Genomic DNA, 21,704 nt, shown 5'->3' on the forward strand with positions numbered 1-21,704 from the left:
ATCTTGATTTTTAAATGTGGAAAGCACACACTTTCTACCAGAGCCAGTGACCCTGCTGCAGGCTTTCTCACTCAAATAAAATCTAAAACTTTGGTGTGAGGTCATTAAACTATTCCTAGGGCACCCTTTTGCTCTAAAAGCCTTGGTAAGTCATTGAAGTTCTAATTTGAATAATTGCATTCCACCTACATAAATTCCCTCAGTAGTTTCAACTGTATGAAATATCAGTCTTCATTTCCTGAATTAAATTAATGTTGTGTAATATGGTGCTTCTGTAAGAAAAAAAGCAAGTGCATCTACTTTCATAGGTAACCTTTCAATAAGTAGTAGAAGTGATTCATGTGCACTACAGGGAACAACAGGTCAGCAGGAATAATCATTAACCAGTAATCTGTGCCCACAGTCATTATGAGCTGAGCATTGCAAAGGGGACATCTCATCCAAATGACTGTATCTACACAGCTAGATTTAAAAAAAAAAAAAAAAAAAAAGTCCTAAGCTGAATGCTGTCTTCAATTGAACTAATCATTGCATGGTTAAATTTTCATTTCACATAAGACTTGCTTTTACCTAACCAGACTCTCTGTTGGATAATCTTTATCCTTCGGTTCAGACAGCTGATGAGTTGCAAATAATACTAGAAAACAAATGTTAAGAAAGGAACTACTGAGGAGTGTTTTAAAGTAAGTAATTCCTTCTCCAAGATGAAATCCTAAAAATGTTTTCATGCTACACTGTAGCCAATAAGTGTTTATTGAACAATCTAGAGTTCTTACATCAAAATTTACTTCTCAGGGTGGATTTTGTATTACCATCATACTATCCCAGAAATCAAAAGAGTAGGAGTACAAATCTCTTTAATTAGATTTCATATTTTAGCCTTTGGATTTTCTTAAATAATGTACTTACAGGTTACAAAGGGATTTGGAGACAGACCACATTGAAAGCTAAAGATATACAAAACAGAGCAGATATTCCAGCTTCCATTCTTTTACGGATTTGTCAATATTTGTCTATTAAAAAAAATAAGGATCATTTCTTGGTGAACTCAATGGAAAATAACTTTTTAAGTAACCTCTAAGACCAATCATGTATCCATGGAGACCTAGTGGCTGCAGGAGATATTTCCTAAGTCACAATCAATTTTGTCCCTTCTTCTTTAGCTTCCTTAAAGGTAGAAATATGCTCCCAATGGTTGACTTTGGGTTTGGCGATATGAGTGGCTTTAAACAATACAATCTGATAGGTAGAGAGAAGGCTCAGCAGTTAAGAGCATTGGCTGCTCTTCCAAAGGATCCAGCTTTATTTCCAAGCACATATATGGTGGCTCACAACTGTCCAGTTCCAGGGCATCCCTTGCCCTCTTCTTGCTCTGTGAGTACCAGGCATATATACACAGTATATGCACTGAGTAGAATATGGATAAACAAACCAAAGTTCTACACTATGGCTTTCAAGGTTTCTACGTCATTTCTCCTCATCCTTTCATGTCTTGCTATCAACCATGAAAAGAACAGATCACCTAGACAGCAACTACACCATGGACCAAATGGAACAAAACCCACACTTTATAGTGACTACAGTTAACTCAGAGACCCATGAGTGAGAGCCAATGATGTTAAGTAAGTCAATGACATCTTGAAACCAAAATACAGCAGCCAAAAATAAAATGTCTTAGTCCAGTGTCCTAGTTATACTTCTCCTGTTTCTGTAATAAAACCTAAGAGCGAAACGGCTTATTTTACCTTATACTTCCTCACCATACTCTATCATGGAAAAAAGTTAGGGCAGGAACTCAAGTAGAAACCTGGGGCAGGAACTAAAGTAGAGACCATGGAGGAAGATTGCTTACTGGTTTCCTCGGCTTGCTTTCTTGAACCACATGTCCAGGATGGCACTACACACAGTAGACTGGGACTTTCTACATTAATCATTTATCAAGAAAATACTCCCAGACACTTGCCTACAGGCCAATCTGATGGAGACATTTTCACAATCAAGGTTGCCTCTTCCAAGATAACCATAGCATATATCAAGCTGACTAAAAGCTAACCAGCATGGCCAGCAAGATAGTTTATCAGGTAAAGCACTTGCTTCCAAGCCTCACAGCCAAACTTTGAGCCAGGGAAGCACATGGTGAAAAGAGAGAACCAACTCTACTAAGTTGTCCTCAGGCCTCTACTAGAACAATGTAGCACATGTGCCCCCACACACACACACACGAAGAAAACAAATGTGATTTTTAAACAAACTTAAGTCAATAAAAGGGCTAAGGTATGACTTCCATATGCCACTCTGATACAAAGTAAAATTTTCAAACTCATGTCCTAAATACAACAACTTTTAATATCTGGATATACTAAATAATAATAATAAAGTACCTATCTGGCAAATGAACACCTTCTATAGTAGATGTATCCAACATGTTGTATTAGTTAGTCTTGAACTTCCTCTATTAAAGTAAAAGTGTCTCAAAGGCAGTCTGTGTGTAATTCATTATCACACATAGTATCTATTACAGTGCTTTGTACTTAAAAGCTATTTGACAAATGACTGCATTCCAATACCATTACCAGTGCTCTTCAATATTGTCTATATCCAAAAAGACTTCCTGAGACAAAATTAATCATATATTTGAAAATACAGACATGATTAAATATTATAACTTTCTCACTTATATATAATGCCATTAGATATCACTAAATTATATCAAAAGTATTTCAGAGCATAAATTAAAACTGCAAAATTTGGGGATTAATTAATTAAGCTCTCTTCAAAAACATAACAAAGTACCTGTTTAGGGTTTCTACTGCTGTCAAGAGGCAACACAACCATGGTAACTCTTAAAAAAGAAAGCATTTAATTAGTGTTGTCTTACACTTCAGTCCATTGCCATCATGTCAGGAAGAATGGAGGCATGCAGGCAAACAGTGCTGGAAAGACAGCTGAGAATTCTACATCAAGATCCACAGGCAGCAGGAAGAGAGTAAGACACTGAGCCTGACTTGAGCATCTGAGACCTCAAAGCCCACCCTCTAAGTGACACACTTCCTTCAACAAAGCCACACCTACTCCAATAAGACCATACTTCCAAACAGGGCCACTGTCTATGAGCCTATGAAAAGAAACCAGATTTCTAAAACCGATGATAGCCACCATGTGAACATTGTGATACAGAATCAGTGGTTAGGTGAGCCTCCTCAGAACTGATGCTTAAAAGCACGCAGCAGACATGTGCCATGCATCAAGTCCCAAAGGAATAATCCCAAGGTAGGGGAGCACATTTATGTCTTGAGTCTCTGTCACAGATCCTCAGCCCTGGTCCCATATGTGTCTCTAATTTCCTCCATCATTCCCTGTCACCCAACTAACTGTCACATTGTTGTCATTTGCTCTCTCCTTTCTTTGCTGTGATTTTCTTCCCTGTCTCCTATTTCTCTGTCCTCCTTTCATAGTTTAAAGCCTTCATACAAGAACACCTCAACACCAATCCAGAGTGTCCTTCTTCAGGGAACAATCAAAGCCTTATGTCACATAATAGCTTCAGGCCTCAACCAAAAAACTCCAGAGTATTTGTTTCCTGGAGGATGTGCTGAGATATCTAGCGATCACCACAACTAGAGAGAAGTAAAGCCATGAGTTTATTCCAATCTGGACAAATCTGCTGAAGCTCAGGGTCTAGATCTGTTCAGTTCATCACAGCTGTATCGAGCAATAATGTCCTCAAAGACAGTAAAGAGTCAGCAGGGTAAAGAGTTATTCTGCAGTCAACAAATTTATTCAATGTACATTTCACCTGAAAAGAGTATCCCATCCACTAGGAAATGTCAACTGTACTTCACTCCCAATCCTTACAAATAATATGACTGAAATAAAGGTTCTGGCCAGTTGTGATGGTACATGTCTTTAAATATCTGTAGTGAGATATTCACTTTTCCACACCTGTGGCACTGACCATGCCCATTGTGGGTGGAGACAGGGGGTCTGACTTGATCAAACCATGTTAGCCTGCAAGGAATCCACAGCTTTTCATTTTATGTGGAAACAAAAATAGAATTTTTTTCCCCAGTAACTTTCCCTTAGACTTAAATTTTGAAGTCAAAGCATTTTTAAAATATATAAACTGGAATGATTTTGTAGCATTGATAATCAAGTGTACTTCCATAGCAATTGAGCAATTTAAAGACAACACCATAGAACATAGTATCCGAATCTTTTTGTGTTTTCCATCTTTACTTGGTTTTTTTTATTATTTATTTTGTCTTTTTTTTTTTTTTTTTTTTTTTTGAGACAGGGTTTCTCTGTATAACTTTGGCTGCCCTGGAATTCATTTCGTACACCAGGTTTACTTTAAAATTACAAAGGTCTGTTTGCCTCTCCTCCCGAATACTGGAAGCTGCTCATACACACCATTGAATTGTTAGCAGCGATTCTTAAAAGCCATGTTTTGTTTTGTTTTGTTTTGTTTTGTTTTGTTTTGTTTTGTTTTGTTTTGTTTTTGCCGCTTATGCTGAGTTAGGAAACCTCCCTTAAAGAAGCTGTGAAAATTTCTGCTTGTCTAGCAAAACAAGAGACCAACTGAGAAAAATGCTGTTACTAAGAAGCCTTGCTTGTCTCTGTTCTTTTTTTCTAAAGCCCTTTCTTAAGCTTTTGTTAAGTTTTAAGTGAAAGTTCTTAGTAGCCACTTTGGAGGCACCATTTTGTTATAAGTAGGTTTCCCCCTGACCTGATCCCACAACCGCACCAGCCCAGATAACACACAGAGACACTGTATTAGATATAATGCTGTTGGCCAGTTACTAGTTTCTTATCGGCTAGCTCTGTCTTAAATATTAACCCATTTCTATTAATCTAAGTATTTCCATGTGGTCTCATCTTACCAGAGAGAGAGCCCTGCTCTCTCGGTCCTACATTTTGAATCTCCTCCCTCTCCCTGAAACCTCCTTGTCTCCTCGTCCAGACTATCTTGCTTTCCTATTGGCCAACAGTGCTCTATTCATTAACCAGTAAGAGAAACATAAGAGAATGACATCTCCCATCATCTCCTCTCTTCTGTCTAAAATAAAAAGGATTTTAACTTTAACATAGCAAAATATGTAACAAAACAGTTATCAAAATAAGAACCACAGTTACCAATATTTAGTCCAGTAACATTTAGCAAGATTTAAAGAAAATATTGTATCATCTATCCTATCTTTGTGAGTCTAACGTCCTATATGTAACTTACCTTTAATCCTAACTACGAAAAACTATAACCATAACTATCTGTCTTCAACTCCTTCAAAGACCACAGAAAGATAATATATAAACTCTAGAAATGACAGACAATTCGCCTGGTCAGTCACCGGAAGTTCTGTAATGTTCCACCTTCAGCCTATAAGCCATAGGGTGTCTGGCAGACTCTTCAGCAAAGCAAGAAATCCCACTTCTGACACCACATATTGAGGTTTAGGCCAAATAGATGTTTATTCAGGGGGAAATAATTTACAACACAGACTGATGAACACCAGCAGGTTCCTGGTCCCAAAGAAGCTTCTGGATGTTCTCCTGTTCCTGTGCTGCAAGAAAGAGCGCTCCCAGGGCCCCTCCTCAGACCTCGTTCCCCCAGGTAATATTTGCCCCTGTCTCCACGCCCACTGGGCGTGGTCAGAGCCACAGGTGCGGACAAGGTGAATATCTCACTACAAATATCAGCACCTGGGAGACAAATGCAGGACAGCCAGGGCAACAGAGATTCTATCAGAAGAAATAAAAAAAGAAAGAAAAGAAAAAGAAAAAAATGTGTGTGTGTGTGTCCTTAATCTCTCACAAATCACTTAGTATAGCCACAGGCAAGAGTGCACTTATCCAAAGCTAGATCAATCATAACACTCACCATGATGGCCAAAGTTGACCTATGTATATATAAGAGCATTTTATAGAACCTGAGTCAATCATGGGCTTCCCCTGCCCCTAGCTTTTTCTAGCTAAAATTACAAAGAAGAGTGATGTTCCTCAGGGGGTAACACAATGGGGTGTTTTAAAGTATGAGAGTGACCAGCACTGCTCCTGTCCTCCCATGGATGGCAGAAAAAGATAATGTGAAAGAATTACACAAAGATGCAGACAGAAACAGAACATAGCATCAGAGAGGAGGTTGAGCACACAGCTCTGCCTTGCCACTGGTCACAGTTCTCCATGACAGCTGCCAAGCTGCTGCTCCTGTTGTAGCCTCATACTAAACCCTACAATGAATCTGCAGACCTAGGTAAATTCAAGCTCTTTTCCTTTAACCTGTAACTAAGGGAATTTGACACACTGTACCAAACAAACTCCAAGGTAATAAATTCGACTTGTTATGAGTAGAGCTGGGAATAGTGCAGGATTTACTAATGCACCTGTGGATTCAAGTGTATCTATGTAAGGCTAATAACAGTCGGCTGAATGCCATCTGGGAAGGACGACTTAACATTTTCTTCTTTGCCTTCCTCACTAGGGATAAACTTTGTTCTTCCATAAAACAATCAATGTCTTGTGAGAAAGAATCGTGCTTCATATATTTTAATGAATGCCTTTGGCTCTCCCCGCCATAGCCATGACTATATGCTCTCAGTTGGAATGTGTTAAGCTAAAAGTATGAAGATTAAGATACTGTGATTGCCACATAATCCCCTGAAATATCATTAGATTGAAAGTAAGGAGGTCTTGTATTAACCAAAAAATTTCTTTTATACATAGTGCAATTGTGTAGCAAAAGAGCACTAAGAACACTGGAGAAAATCATTATTAATCTGATTATTACTAAAAGGCCCTAGGGCTCCAAAAAGGATTTGGTCAGCCATGGAGAAGCCAGCTTTAATCGGAAATGATAAGTCAGACTCAAAAGCTCTACAGAGAAAATCTACCTTCCCCTCCGAGTGTCACCTGTAAGACAAGGCTGCTAGGAACTAAAAACTGAAGAGGTAAAAAGTAAAGACCAAGCCTTCTTAAATGTTTTAAACTGTATTTATAAACAAAGGCATGCACCTTATAAATTATATTCTTTGTATGCTGCCATATGCATTAAAATATTTCTTTCATCAAATTAATAACCAAGTTTATGCTGGGCTGGTGACCTTCTGTGGAAGGAATCAGAAATGGATGGTTTGAGGTCAAGATCATCTGACCAAGAAGTGGGCTAAGAACTCCTCAAATGATGGAAGCAGAGGTAAATGTAATACAACCTAGTAGCTTGAACATTAGCTTCCCACAGAGGCCACAACCTGACAGTCTACTGACCTTACTTATCTCACTGACTTTTACACTTGGCAAAGGATCTGATTTTTAACCCCTTAGTCCTTAAGGCCAGTGCTTTAACTGGCTCTAAATAAAACAAGGAAAAAACTAACTGGATTTCTCTGCATAGTTATAATCCCTTGAAAGTCTATATATTCACTTTATGTATGTACTTTACAGAGAAATTTGGCACAATGTGTGACCTTAATACATGCTGATGACAATCAAGAAAAATCCTGTTACAAAATGCAAGCTGCTCAGCTGCATAAACTTCTCACGAAGTAACCTTGAAACAAACACTCAATAAAGCCTTCTGAGTTATTCCACAAAATTATTAGTGCAAAATTCTGGGAAATCTCCCTATCCAGTTCCACTATAAACTGCATTTAGTATTTTTTATCAATAAGGGCTAACAAGATGACTCAGGAGATAAAAATGCTTGCTGAGCTATGCTGGCTCCAAGAATTCAATACCTGGAATACAAATAGACTCATATTCCATAAAATTATCTTCTGACCTCTACATATGGACTATACACCTGAACACACCACATACACACACACAGAGTTACATACACAACAATAATAATTAATTTTGAAATGTAAATGTGATTTAATCAACTACTCACTTAAAGAGCATACTAGAACACCTGGAATCAGTCACACAGACTTTCTGACAAACTAAAATTATACCGAGTCACTGATTCTGACCTAAACAAATCCTACAGAGTTTCTCTGTGTAGCCCTGGCTGCCCTGGAACTCTCTTTCTAGACCATACTGGCCTTGAACTCACAGAAATCTGCCTGACTCTGCTGGAACAAAAGATGTGTACCACCAACGCCTGGCTAATTTAATCTTAAACAGGTGTTTAAGCATAGCCATAGTCACAGAAATGATGCCATTTAGCAAATTTTCTTTGTCTCCACTTTTAATCCACAGAAAAATCAAAGTACACAGGCCCAGTAGTTAATTCTGTTCACCTCAAGTGCTGTTATAAGAGGGGTGTATTAGGAGCCTTTTAAAGAAAATTGGGCAGGTGAAGTTTTAGTTTCTACGCCTTTTTAAAACCTCTCTCGGGTCCCAGCACAAACACACTAAGGAGAGCTCTGATTTCCAGTGTGTGAGAAACAATGCAGCACGGGCTTTACAGAATAAAGTTGAATTCGTTTTCACCTGCATGGATGCTCCCTCCACTCGTGCCACGCAGGCAACCCGATCCAAGAAAGTGACCGCCACGGGCACCGCCACAAAGAAGCCCTTACAGAAGGCCCTGAAGCATCTTCTCAGCCAGCCTTGCGACTGCGCCATACCTAGGTGCACAAAAATGACAGGTAGAAAATTAGCCTTAAAAAAAACAGATAAACAAAGCCATCAAATCAACACAGGAAAAAAGAGGAAGTGGACGCACTGGGTGCGTGGAACATGTGCTTAGCATCCACAAGGCCCTGAGTTTGGTCCTCAGCATCACCAAAGAAAAGAAAACTTGGAAGGTCCCAAAGGGAAGTGAATGAGCTCCGATTATGTCTTTTTGGCTTGTCTACTTGAAGACACCACTGAAAAAGTTAGAAAACCAACCATTCTAAAAGTACATCCTTCCTGCTGCTCCAACAGTAGAGAAGCACAAACTCACTTTCCTACCCAGTTCAGTGAGATGTGTTTACCCAGCTTTAGCTATTTCTCAGGCTCTCTTACTGATGTGATCATGTGTCCAGGTGTGGTCAGTGCCATTGGCAGGTATTTCAGATTCCCAGAGTGTACCCTCAAAAGCAGCTCTCTCTGCCCATAAGGGCAACACTGTAATGGTGGTATACCCCGCCCTACCAGGCAATGTTTTTGTTCCCCATCCACCGATATCATACCCTTTCCTATACCCTTATCCAAGCACACCCCGAGATAGTTCATGCACTCTAATGATAACTGGTTCACATCATGTTGGGTGGTGTTTTTCTATGAAAAACAAGATGTCAAATCCAGCAAAGCCAGGCCGGTTCAAACTGACTCTGCGCCCTACTGCCTTTCTAGCTGGTAGCCCCTTTCCCCTCATACTGACATGCTGTAATTATGGAACATTCCAGAGCACATGATAATTTACAGTTTTCATGACATCCTGGGAACTGGAAAACAAGGTCAAGTGGAAATGGGAACAGAATTCATGGAACACACCTTCCTGGTGAAGTTATAAACATCCTGCCCACTCACTGAACACCTAATCCTCACTGCTTTCTAACCCAGTATCTCTTACACACAACATGAGGAAATACTGTTTCCAACCCAGTATCCCTCACACACAACATGAGGAAACTTTCTAACCCAGCACCCCTCACACACAACATGAAGAAACTGTTTCTAACCCAGTATTCCTCACATACATGCACATTTACACATCACAAGCACCAAAGGAAGAAGCAGATGAAAACCACAAAACAGACCTTTGAGTCTGTTATATTTCATTAAAACAAAACAAAAATCATTAGCTGGGCATGGTAATGCATATCTCTAATCAGAGCACTTGGGAATCAGAGGCAGGAGGATTACTGTGAGTTCAAGGCCACCATGTAGACATGGTGAGTTCCAGTCTACACAGGGTTACATAGTACAACCCTGCTCCAGAACAAAAACAAACTGTTAGTTACAAATAAATAGTTTTCCATCACTTGATTTCCACGTCAACTGATATATGGATATCTTAACAATGAACTCCCTCTAAGAATCTTGGGAAAACTACCTTTCATGGACTGGTTCCTGTGACATAATTGTAACTGACAGGGCTATATATGTATCTGTGCACGGTGAAAAAGGAAGACCAGCAAGGTTTATGCAGCTTTCAATATATATTGCATAATCCCAACATTCACCACAACCTGTAATCTGTTATAGCAAACTGAAATAAATGTAACTGCAGACTAATTTTAAAAAATAAGCAATTTAAAAAACATGTTTTCATTCCAAATCATCCACCAACTATAATATCAAATAAAATTATATGTGACACTTTTCTGATAGCCAAGAAAGTTGTCTGGCCCAGAGTGCTGAATGTTTCTATAAGCAGCTTCAACTACTCCATCAATGAAATCGGAAGCCAATTTTACATGTTTCATTCATTCAGACCCAACATTAATGTGAGAAGTAAAATTAATTTCTCTTCTGTGATATATATATCTCACCTATAATCCAAAAACATTTACTAACTGCCTTATACACATCCACAGTATATGTAATACACTTTTCAACAGACATTTTTATCACTAGCACACCAATGGCCCACTATCTTCATCCACTTATTAAATAACAGGAGAATAATATTTGGCATTTTATATTATTTTTTAAGATTCAATTTTATGTTAAAAATGCTACACACACACACACACACACACACACACACACACACTATCTGAGGACTCTGCTGCTTAAGGTTGCAGTCCACCATGTCCAGACAGCTCTCTGAGCTTGGAGCCAAATGGAGGACTCCCTTTCTCCAGAAGAGGCAGGTAGATCTCTGTGAGTTCAAGATCAGTAGTCTACATAGTGAGTTCCAGGACATCCAAGGCTATACAGAGAAACCCTAACCTGAAAAACAAAACAAAACAAAACTCTGGTGCCACTTACCATGGCTGGGGGATTTACCTAACTGGGGGCACAGAGAATGAAAAAATGACAGATACCTATTTGGAAGGGCAATACACTATGCTAAAAACACCAACTGCAGCAACCAGGAAATTGAGGCACTGGGGTCTTCATCAGGGCCACACTCATATCAACAGCACACTCACTGAAGACTTCATCTATTCCCATACATACCAATTCAAAACTTGAAAGTTCTATGGCATTGACAGGCAAAATTCATCATTCATCGTCTTTTCTATATGTATTGCCAGTGAATCATTCCAAAAACATCTCTAGATTTTTTGTTCATATTTTAAATGCTGAAAACTACAAAATTAATGAGTTCCTAGTACCAGCTTCCTCTCAAAATACATCCTTTGAACAATACAGCTCTAAAATAACCCCACATAAAAAGGAAAATTGTTTTTCAGCTACCTCATTCCACTAGTAGTGTATGAAAGTGATGGAAGTTCAAAGCTTTGCTCCTGAGAAAATTATTGCTTAAGAAGTAAGCACACCTGGTTCATTGCTGAAGTACTTTAACTGAGGATAATTTTAAATACACTTTCAGACTCATGTGAAATTGTATTTACAGCTGGTATACAGCACCTGTAAGTGAAGGCTTCTTGGTGATGCTGACCTCAGCCACATAAGCATTCACACTATCAACTCTTCCTCTGTAACAACTTGTTACAATTTGATCAGGCATGAATTCATCTAAAACAATTATTGAGCCTGTACAGAGTCACCATTCACTTGTCCATAGCAACAGGAGTAATAAATAGGTGTCACATCATCACGATTATAAACACTATAAAAGTTGTGCGGAAAGTTTGATGGAAAGAGGGGAGCAATAAGCACCTTATATACAACCTAACTTATAATCAAATCATAATTGTAAGTCAAGAGGAGGGAAGAAATACCCAACTATCAAAATCAGTCATATAAAAGGGAAGAAACATGATTATCTGCCTTGGAATTTCCAAATCATTCAAAAAACACAAACATCTATATGTAGAGGTCACCACATTTGCATAAGAAAGATGACTAAAGGCTGCCCTTGTGTGAGCCAATGAAAGACAGAAAGAGGAAAAAAAAAAAAAAAATAGACTATATCCCAAAGAGCTATAGAGCTTCAGGAACACAAAAGAAGTAAAAGATACAGGGAAAGGGCAGGCTACACCAAGAAGGAAGCTAAACACAGGTTCAACTAGCTGCTCTGTTCCCAGGGGAAGGGAAGTGAGGCAGGTTCGAGCCAGACTGTCCTCCCCTGGGAACAAACCTATGCCCTTCCCAAGCCTTAAATCCAGCTGAGAGTTCTGGTAAAACAGCCCTCTAATAGACCAGACTGTGGTAGAAATAAATCAATCCCATTCTGTCACTCTGGATGGCTGAAAGAGCAGCAATAGAGATTCCATTGTTTAAAAACTGGACTACTCCAGGGACCTCACATAAGGAAATATTTCAGGTCAAGGGGCCTCAATTTAACCTGGCCACAACTGAGGTGATGTCCAGAAAGGCAAGTGTAGAGAGCAAGAAGGCTGGATACCGACACACCAAATGATGCAGGTTGTACAAGGCTCAGATCAATCAGGGAAGTTCACAGAGAAAGGCCCTACCCTCAGAAGCTAGGGGCAGACCTCATCAACTGAGAACTACCTTGGACTGTAAAGCTGTCTTCCTCTCCTCATTAAGCCACCAGGATTCAATACTGGGTAACAGATGACAGATGATTCTATTGAAACTTATTCTCACCACCAAACACCAACAGTATAGCGCTTATTACCTCACAGTAGGCACAATCTGTCTGCATGAATTTGGATGCATAAACCATATTCAAGCCATAACATGCAGTAAAAGCACAGTTACCTAGGGACAGAGCTCACAGACACAATGTGTCAGCATACACAAGGCCCTGGTTTAACGACACAGCACTACATACAAATGTTCCTATTAATATACATAAATCAACAAAGTAGATACTTGATAATCTTCAGATCTTAAATCCCAGTATGAATGTCATACCTGTTTTGTCTGACATAGCATTTTTCACTTTAAAATTCTCAAAATGTATAAAAGTGTCAAGAAAAAAAAAGTGCATTTAAACAACAGCCAGAAATTAAAAAGAAGTATAATAAAATTAGCTATAAAACATGGTGCATTCTGGCAAAGAGCCTCAATGAAAGGAACCCTTGGGCAACTGACTAAATAGTCCTTTATCTTGACTCAACATTGCATCTTCAATACAGAAAATTGTCTTCATTGTTAAACTGACATGAATCTAGATACTAAGACAGTGACATACTCAATTTTGAGTCAAAAGTGTTTAAAGGCAAATTAAAGGCAAATTTTTATTATTATTTAATTTTTTTCTTATTTTACATATCAATCCCAGTTCCCTCTCCCTCCTGTCCTCCCATGCCTGCCCCCCCATTCCAGTCCCCATCCACTCCCCAGTGAGGTTGAGGACTTACAAGAGAGATCATCAAAATGTGTCAAATCATTTGGGGTAGGGCCTAGGCCCTCCCTCCTGTCTCTAGGCTAAGGGAGTGTCCATCCATGGGGAATACGCTCCTGAAATTTGTGCACTAGCGATACATCCACGTTCCACTGTTAGAGGTAGCATAGACTTCCAGTCCTCCTGGCTGACACCCACATTCAGGGGGCCTGGTTTAGTCCTATGTTGTTTCTCCAGCTGTCAGTCTGGGGCCCATGAGCTCCCATTTGTTCAGGTCAGCTGTTTCTGTGGGTTTCTCCAGCCTGCTCTTGACCCCTTTGCTCATCACTCCTCCCTCTCTGCAACTGGATTCCAGGAGTTCGGCTCAGTGTTTAGCTGTGGGTATCTGTTTCTGCTTCCATCAGCTACTAGATGAGGACTCTAGGATGGCATTTAAGGTAGTCACCAATCTCATTTTTTGGGAAAGGGCCTCTCCACTATTGCTTAGATTCCTAGTTGGGGTCATCCTTGTGGATCTCTGTACAATTCCCTAATGCCAGATTTCTCTTTAAACCTATAATGGCTCCCTCTATTGATGTGTTTCTTCTTGCTTTCCTCTATTCATCTCCCCATTCAATCTTCCTGATCCTCATGCTCTCCTCTCTCTCTTCTCCCCTCCTCTTTCTCCTAACCATCCCCCATGCTCCTGTTCAGGGGCTCCTCCTTTTCCCCTTCACCAGGGGACCATGTATGTATCTCTTACAGTCCTCCTTGTTTCATAGCTTCTCTGGAGGTGTGGATTGTAGTCTGGTAAACCTTTGCTCAATGTCTAATATCCATATATGAGTGAATACATACCATGTTTGTCTTTCTGTGACTGGGTTACCTCACTTAGGATAGTTTCTTCTAGTTCCATCCATAAGGCAAACTATTTCCAAAGCCATACTTTAAAATAACTGGCAAAGAGAAAAAATACTGCCAGGAAGTAACTAGAATGTAGACATTCACAGTCTTCCTGAGTTTAGGCTAAGGGCAGCTTCAACTTGGCCACACCGCCCCCCAGTGCCTGTAAAAGTACAAGCCTGCCCTGCCCTGCCTGTGGGGGTCTAGAGGCCTTTCTAGAAACATCAGCAGGGACTGACTGAAACAATGAACTGCAGGTTCTGTGAAAATCTTGTCTCAGAAAATAAGATGGGGCATAATCAAGGAAGATTAACAAAGTCAGCCTCTGGCCTCCACACACGTGTACACACACCAACACACACAGATACCACACACATAAACACAGAATCAGGATGATCATTATAGAACTTTTATAACTCTCCTATGTTTAGCCCTTTCCATAAAATGTTAGAAATAAGGCACAAATAAATTACATTTGGTAAATCTTTTGGAAAAATTTTATGTGAGGTGGTGAGAACAGTGGATAGCAGGTCTTTTAGAAACCATATAAAACAAAATCCATAACACTTCACTGAATCTTCTGAGAACCAGCTCAAACCAGTATTATTCGGTGATTCCCTATAAACACCATTTGACATAGTCACAACAAAAGCCCCTTCTCCAATTTCAGCAGCTAAAATGCTATACATTAAGAAAAAAATAATTTATCCTAAAAATTAACAAGGCTGTGAGTAGCTTTTTAGGAAATAAAAAAAAATCCAATTAAATGATAACCATTAGCAAAGAGAAGATTGGTAAACTTTAAATTTCAATAACCCACAAATTTGAATTTCAACAGTGTGCTCTTTTTCTAATTTAATGCAGAAATCCCAACCACTGTCACTAACAAAAGCAAAAGGCAATGTGGATTTTAACTCAACAATGTGGCTACTCAAATACAGCCCAGGCAAAGCAATTGAAGGATTTTGAACTAATTTCATCTTAAACATATTTACACAAAGCTATATTTTAATCATTAAAATAGATTACTTTAAATTGTTAGGAATGCTTATAAAACATAAAATTGCATTATTTATCATTTGGATCATACATAGACTGGACTTCATAAAAATAAAATAAAGTTTATAGTAGAAAAACTCCCTCATCCCAATTTAAAAAAAAAAAGAAAAAGAAAAAAAAAAACATATGAAGGAAGGCTAGCAGGATGGCTCAGCAGACAGAAAAGCTAGCTGCCAATCCTGATGACCTGAGTTCAGTTCCCAAGAGCCCACACAGGGGAAGGAGAGAATACACTCCCTACAACTCTGACCTCATCTCCTGTGCTGTGTACGTGGCCCTCCACATTCAAATAAATGGGTAGATAAATGTAATTTTTAAAATGAAGGAACTAAAAAAGAAGAAAATAGTCAGAATCTGGAAATGTTAGACAGATAAACAATATCAGGCAGAATGAGAGCATTGGGAACACCAGCAGAACAGGACACACAGGTGTGAATGGCGGTCTCTGGGAGCATTCTGAAACACCAATAGAAAGGAGACACAGGCTGTGAATGGTGGTCTCTGGAAGCAATGGGAAACACCTGTAGAACAGGACACACATGTGGCCGGCACTCTGACACTCTTTCTCATTCAGCTGTCTTGGGTATTTGGCAATATCCAACTTAGGATATTTTTTGTAAGAGTCCAAGGAATCATCAGGGATCAACAGTGAGCACAACCTTTCTTTTTAGTTTTTGTTTTGTTTTGCCTTTTTAACATCTTATCTCTAGGGATGGAGAGACAGCAAGTAAAGTTCTGCTATGCAAGACCAGAGTTGAGAACCCTGAACTCATGTAAAAGCCCAGGGGGCATGGCAAAGCAGAGGTGGGGTCTCTGGAGCACTCTTTCCACAGACTAGCAGGAGCAATGAGCTCTGGGTTCATCAAAAGACCCTGCATGAGGTGAAGAGAAACTAAGTGAGACATTCACGGTCAACACACATGTCCAACTGCATATACATACGTATGCATACACAAGTGAACACATGGACACCACACACACACAGAACATCGGTCCAGGTTCTCATGATAATCCTATACTAATCTCTACTCTTGCTGCTTGCTTTTTTAGACTAAAATGGCCTTGTGTGAATATAATGTAACAATTACAGTTCTTAGAAGAATGAGATGAGGGCTTGGTCAGGATTGTGAGCTGAATAGAAAGATTTCTCAAATCCCAGACCACAGAAAAAAAATATCAAAAAATCAGCAGTTATGCCAGCCCAGAGACTGATAGGATTTCTCATAAAATGAGAAACATAAAAATTAGAAACACAAACTCCTACAGCAGGGAAGGACATTAAGATTCTGATTAGTTTGTCAAAAATAAAACCTGTCCAAAGCATAGTTGGAACATTTGGAAAGATGCCCACATCCCATCTACGGCAGCTGCAGGTCTGCAGGGAGCTTACCCAGCAGTGGCCAGGTTCAGTACTAGATAAAGATGCAATCCAAAGGAAAGGGTTTATGCACTTTAAGGCAAAAGCAAAAGATAATAATAATTGTCATTATTATTAAAATCAAAACCCTCCTTTGTTATATGATTAGGATGGCTGAGGTGCTGTCAACTTAAAAGCATGAATGCACAATACTCACACCTGCAAACACAAGCAGCACTTGCTGAAATGACAACAAAGGACAAGGTAGAAATATAAATCAAATAAATAAATAGGTAAACAAATATAGCCAAGAGGCCACAGTACAAAGAAGCTCATGCAGTGAAGCCTAGAGACCCAGGCAGATGGAACACAGCACTACCCAGACTCCAATGTCTGCTGCAAAGAAAGGCCAAGGAGTATAATCCTCTGACAGATACCCAAGCATATGGGACTGGAACACTAGAGACACTGGCCCCTACACACACATGAATGCCGAGCCTCTGAAGGGTACCGAAGGCTGGAACATTAGAGACTGCCCCCCCACATGACTGCCTTCTGATTGTTGCATACTTACTCATACAGTAGAAGATACTGTTGAAGATTCCTGAGACACTATTCTCAAAACCTGTGAAATTCTAAACATGCAATGCCCTTACGTTAGTATGTCTATGTATCTGTCTATAAAAATACTCAGAATCACTTGTGGAAGCATAAAACAATTTTTAAAAATGCTTTAAAGAGCATCCACAATGAAACACAAAGATCCCAACTACGTGAACTAAAAATAGTATGGTATAGAGACAACATAAAATATCACCAGACTGTCAATGTTATTTTCCAGAAATCCAGAAAGAAGCTAAAATACCCAAGAACACAAAGAAACAATCCCTTAAAAGGTAAAAGAGTCCTTTCTGAACATTTTACAAAAACTGGAAAACATAAAAAGAAAAACTTAGGAATCATATTGACTTACTCAAGATTTAGTTTGATGTTGACTTTGTGTACTTTATTTTGCTGTGTTAACATATGATCCTTGTTTTCATGATATTTCCTAGACCTTCATCATGAAGGTTTGTGGGATTTTGTCAAAAGCTTTTTCAGCATCCAGTTAGAAGAACACTTGTGTTTCTTTGTTGAAGTTGTTTATGTGGTGGATTACATTGATATAGTTTTGTATGTTGGACCATCCCTGTGTATCTGTGATAAAGCCTACTTGATTCTGTTGGGGAAAAAAAAAGAAAAGAAAAGAAAAACTTTAAAATACGAGCTGGGAGTATGGTCCTATGGTATTGTTCTTATTTAACATAGACAAGGCATGGGGTTCAGTTCTCAAAGAGGAGGAGAAGATGAAGATTAAAAGGCAATTGGCATACGACATTGCAACACAAAGTCATGAAAAGATAGCTCAGTCAGTGAAGTGCTTTATCATGCAAGTATGAGGACCTGAGTTCCATCCCCATCACTGGTATAACAAAAACTTGGTCTCATGGCACACTTGAAATCTCACCACTATGTAAACTGAGAGGGGTAGATTCCTGGGGCTTATTGACCAGGCAGCCTAGCCCAACTGATAACTTCCAGGTAAATGGGTGACCTCTCTCAAAAACCAAAATGGACAGCTCATAATTATGAGGATGTATGGGGGTGGGTATGCATGTGAGTATACATGTGCAGGTGCCTGAAAAAGCTAGAAGAATCATATACCCCTGGAGCTTCAGTTACAAATAGTTGTGAGCCACCCACATGGGTTCTAGGAACTGAACTGGGGTCTTCAAGGACAATATGTGTTCTTAACCACTGTAAGGATTATGCTGGCCTGCCCCTGTCACCTGGCAGAATGCACTCAGGCAGTACCCTGGTCAGCCCAGGGTTCCATGATTGCATGGTCTGCAGGCAGATGCAAAGGACCCCTTTAAAAGAAAGACCCTGCCCACTTATGCTCTCTTTCCCACTGTTCCCCTAGGGCAGACAGGACTTTTCCAGTCTCCCTCTTCTCTTCTGTCCTCTCTTTGTGTCTGTACTATGTCTCTGTATCTCTCTACCTCTTTTCTCTTTCTTTCCCCATCTCCTACCCTTTCTACTAAACCCTGTCTGCCTGGCATGTTGGTCCTCTGACTATTTTCCCCCTCACCCATCATGGGATCCACCAAGATCCCTCATGCACTTTATCATAACAACCACTAAGTCATCTCTTCAGCCTGAAATTGCCCATATATTAATAACAGAAGGTCAATGTCCTTAAATTACACAATCCTTCTAAACAATAAGAAAAAAAGTCTAAATGTAGAGGGCATGGAGTCCTTGTGTTCACAGATAAGCACTAGGGAAACAAGGAATGTTAAACACACAGACTTGTCTCTTCAGTGGACTGGATGTGTATGTGTGTATGCTATTTTGTAGGAGGAAGCCACACCCAAATCCCACAGACTACTATGTTTAGCACAGACTCTCCCCCAATAAACCTTTATCTTGAGCATAGCTTCTCAGCCAATAGAACCCATCATTAGTAGAGATGTCATATGTAATTTATAGCCTAGTGACCTTTACAAAAGCTATAATCAAGACCACACCAGATGGTAAGAACTTATAGAACTCATCTTCATGGTACAGGTCACCCATACTTTGCAAGAGTTTTGATGTAGTCATACCTTAAACTTTATTGTGCACGAGACTGATATATAAATATTACTAGAAAACTTTTTCCCAAAATTGTACTCTACTTAAATAAATTCTAAAATAAACTGTGCAGGTTCAGACTGTAGAAGCTTGAATCACACTGGTTAACTAAGTTGTGTTAAACCAAATTTTCTTCTTGTCTCACACAAATCCTTACTCTGTCAACCATGGCATTTGTGGGAACCCCCAAACTAAAGAAAGGCATATATTAAAAAATTCCACTAGGATAAAATATGGAGAGTGAACAAAAATAGAAAGATGTTAAACCATGTTAATAATAAAATAAAGGCAAATAAAAAAATAATCTCACCTTTTATGGCCCATCACACTGATAAATAAATAAAAATAAATAAATAAATAAATGCCACTGCTCAGTAATGGGGACTAGACTCTCTCAGGCCATCCTAGTAATACAACAGAGCACAACCATTATTGAACAAAACATGGCAATTTGTGCCAAAATCTTACAAGAACAAAACTTCTGCTCTGAACTCACATTGAGGAATTTCTTTTAGAGGTGCAAAAATAAGATTAAAGATTCTTAACACACTATTATTCAAAACACTAAAAAAAAAAAAAAAAGGAAAAAGAAAAAAAGGTAAACTTTAGATAACCAACACTATATCAAAAAAGTCATGGTGTGCATGAAGTAAATCTTGTCAAAAGATGTTTATTAAAATGTTCCAGGTGGTGTTTTGAAAATAAGTTGGAACTTTGCATGTCTATTGTGGTGATTTGAATGAAAATGGCCCACACAGGCTACTAGGGACTAGCACAATTAGGAGATATGACCTTGTTGGAGTAGGCGTGGTCTTTGTGGAGGAAGTGTATTACTGGGCTTGGAGGTTTTCAAAAGCCCATTCCATTCCCAGAGTATCTCTCTTCCTGCTGCCTGCTGATCCAAATATAGAACTCTGAGCTATTTCTCTAGGAATATATCTGCCTATATGCAACCATACTTCCCAACATAATAATAATTGAACAAACCTCTGAACTGTAAGCCAGCCCCAATTAAATGCTTTCCTTTATAAGACTTGCCATGGTCATGGTGTCTGTCTCTGTACAGCAATAAACTCTTAACTATGACATCTATGAATTCATTTCTGTGAAATTTTAGACACATTAATCATCAAAAGAGCTCATGAGGGGTTAGAGAGATGGCTCAGTACTTAGAAGCATTTGATATACTTTCAGAGAACCAAGTTTGGTTCCCAGCACCCCCAGAGGGCAGCTCACAACTGACTATAACTCCAGCTCTAGATCTGACATCCTCTTCTAGCCTACATGAGTTCCCGCACATGTGGTACACACATATAAACCACATACAGACACACACACACACACACACACACACAGAATCTATTTAAAAGATAATAAATAAAAACAATGACTCATATTAACAGTTTTAATTTTCAGAGAAAGAATTTTACCTTCTATTTTTCCATGTGAGTGGGATTGCTAATAATGGACATGTAAATATTTTATATAATAAAGCAAAATTGATATTACATTTTTTATTACTTTCATGCAAACTCACTCATATTCAAGAAAACAATGTTGGTACAACTTGGAAGTCAAGTTGGCTTAAATACAGTCTCTCAGCACATGAAGGTTTGAATATCATCAAGGATAGGCTTTTTCACATTATAGGGAATGTCTCTTTTAGTGACTCCAGGATTTTTCTACTTTTCAGCTACTGAGGAAGTTGACAATGCAAATAGAGAAATGCAAAGATTCAACCCTGTCCTCAAAATAAAGTAAAATTGATATAGCAACAGCCTGGAACAAACACTTCTAATGTATTTTTTATGATTTTTTAATTCAGTCTGTCTCTGTCTCTCTCTGGTGTGTGTGTATGTGTGTGTGTTTGTTTGTGTGTGTTCACACAAGCATCAGTCAAATCCCCCTGTAGTTACTGCTGTAGGTGGCTGTGAGTAGTCCACTGGGGGTGCTTGGAACCCAATTCATGTCTTTGCAAGAGTCTACAAAGACAGTAAGGGCACTTAACCACTGAGCCATCTCTCCAGCCTCAATCTGGTACTGATTTCTGAGTTGGATGAAATTAATCTGTGTTAAACATGGATGACTTTACAACCTACAACTCAGTGCAATGAGGGTTAAACTTATGGTGATGCTAGATACAAATATGTGTGGAATAGTGTTGCCTTTCGTTTGGTTTTTTCTTTTTGAGCCTATTGCTATTTTATTAGGTCTGCTTATAAAAATTCCACTAGTTTCTAGTTATCTGTTCCAAGCTCTATTTTCTTATGAGCCCTATAATTTGAACATGAATTTCAAGGAATGAGCATTTTCAGGAATGTACACAAGGAGACTGTCAATCAGATGTCATAGGAAAACAACATCTAGCTATGCTGGGCTCTTCTGCGGTCCTTTGACACTCACAAAATAACTGTA

General features: G+C 39.0%; 1 protein-coding gene across 3 annotated transcripts in view; it reads right to left on the reverse strand.

Moving 5' to 3' along the window:
- Window positions 1-21,704, reverse strand: part of Immp2l (inner mitochondrial membrane peptidase subunit 2) — an 835,428-nt gene that overhangs the window by 783,228 nt on the left and 30,496 nt on the right. For all 3 annotated transcript variants that reach the window (XM_051175064.1, XM_051175066.1, XM_051175065.1), the window contains exon 3: window positions 8,428-8,564. In XM_051175064.1, the coding sequence (XP_051031021.1) occupies window positions 8,428-8,562 (135 nt within the window). In that variant the 5' untranslated portion in view covers window positions 8,563-8,564. The remainder of the gene's footprint in view (window positions 1-8,427; window positions 8,565-21,704) is intronic.

This window comes from Phodopus roborovskii, unplaced genomic scaffold (genome assembly GCF_943737965.1).
Source record: "Phodopus roborovskii unplaced genomic scaffold, PHOROB, whole genome shotgun sequence".
In the NCBI taxonomy this organism is placed as follows: domain Eukaryota; kingdom Metazoa; phylum Chordata; class Mammalia; order Rodentia; family Cricetidae; genus Phodopus; species Phodopus roborovskii.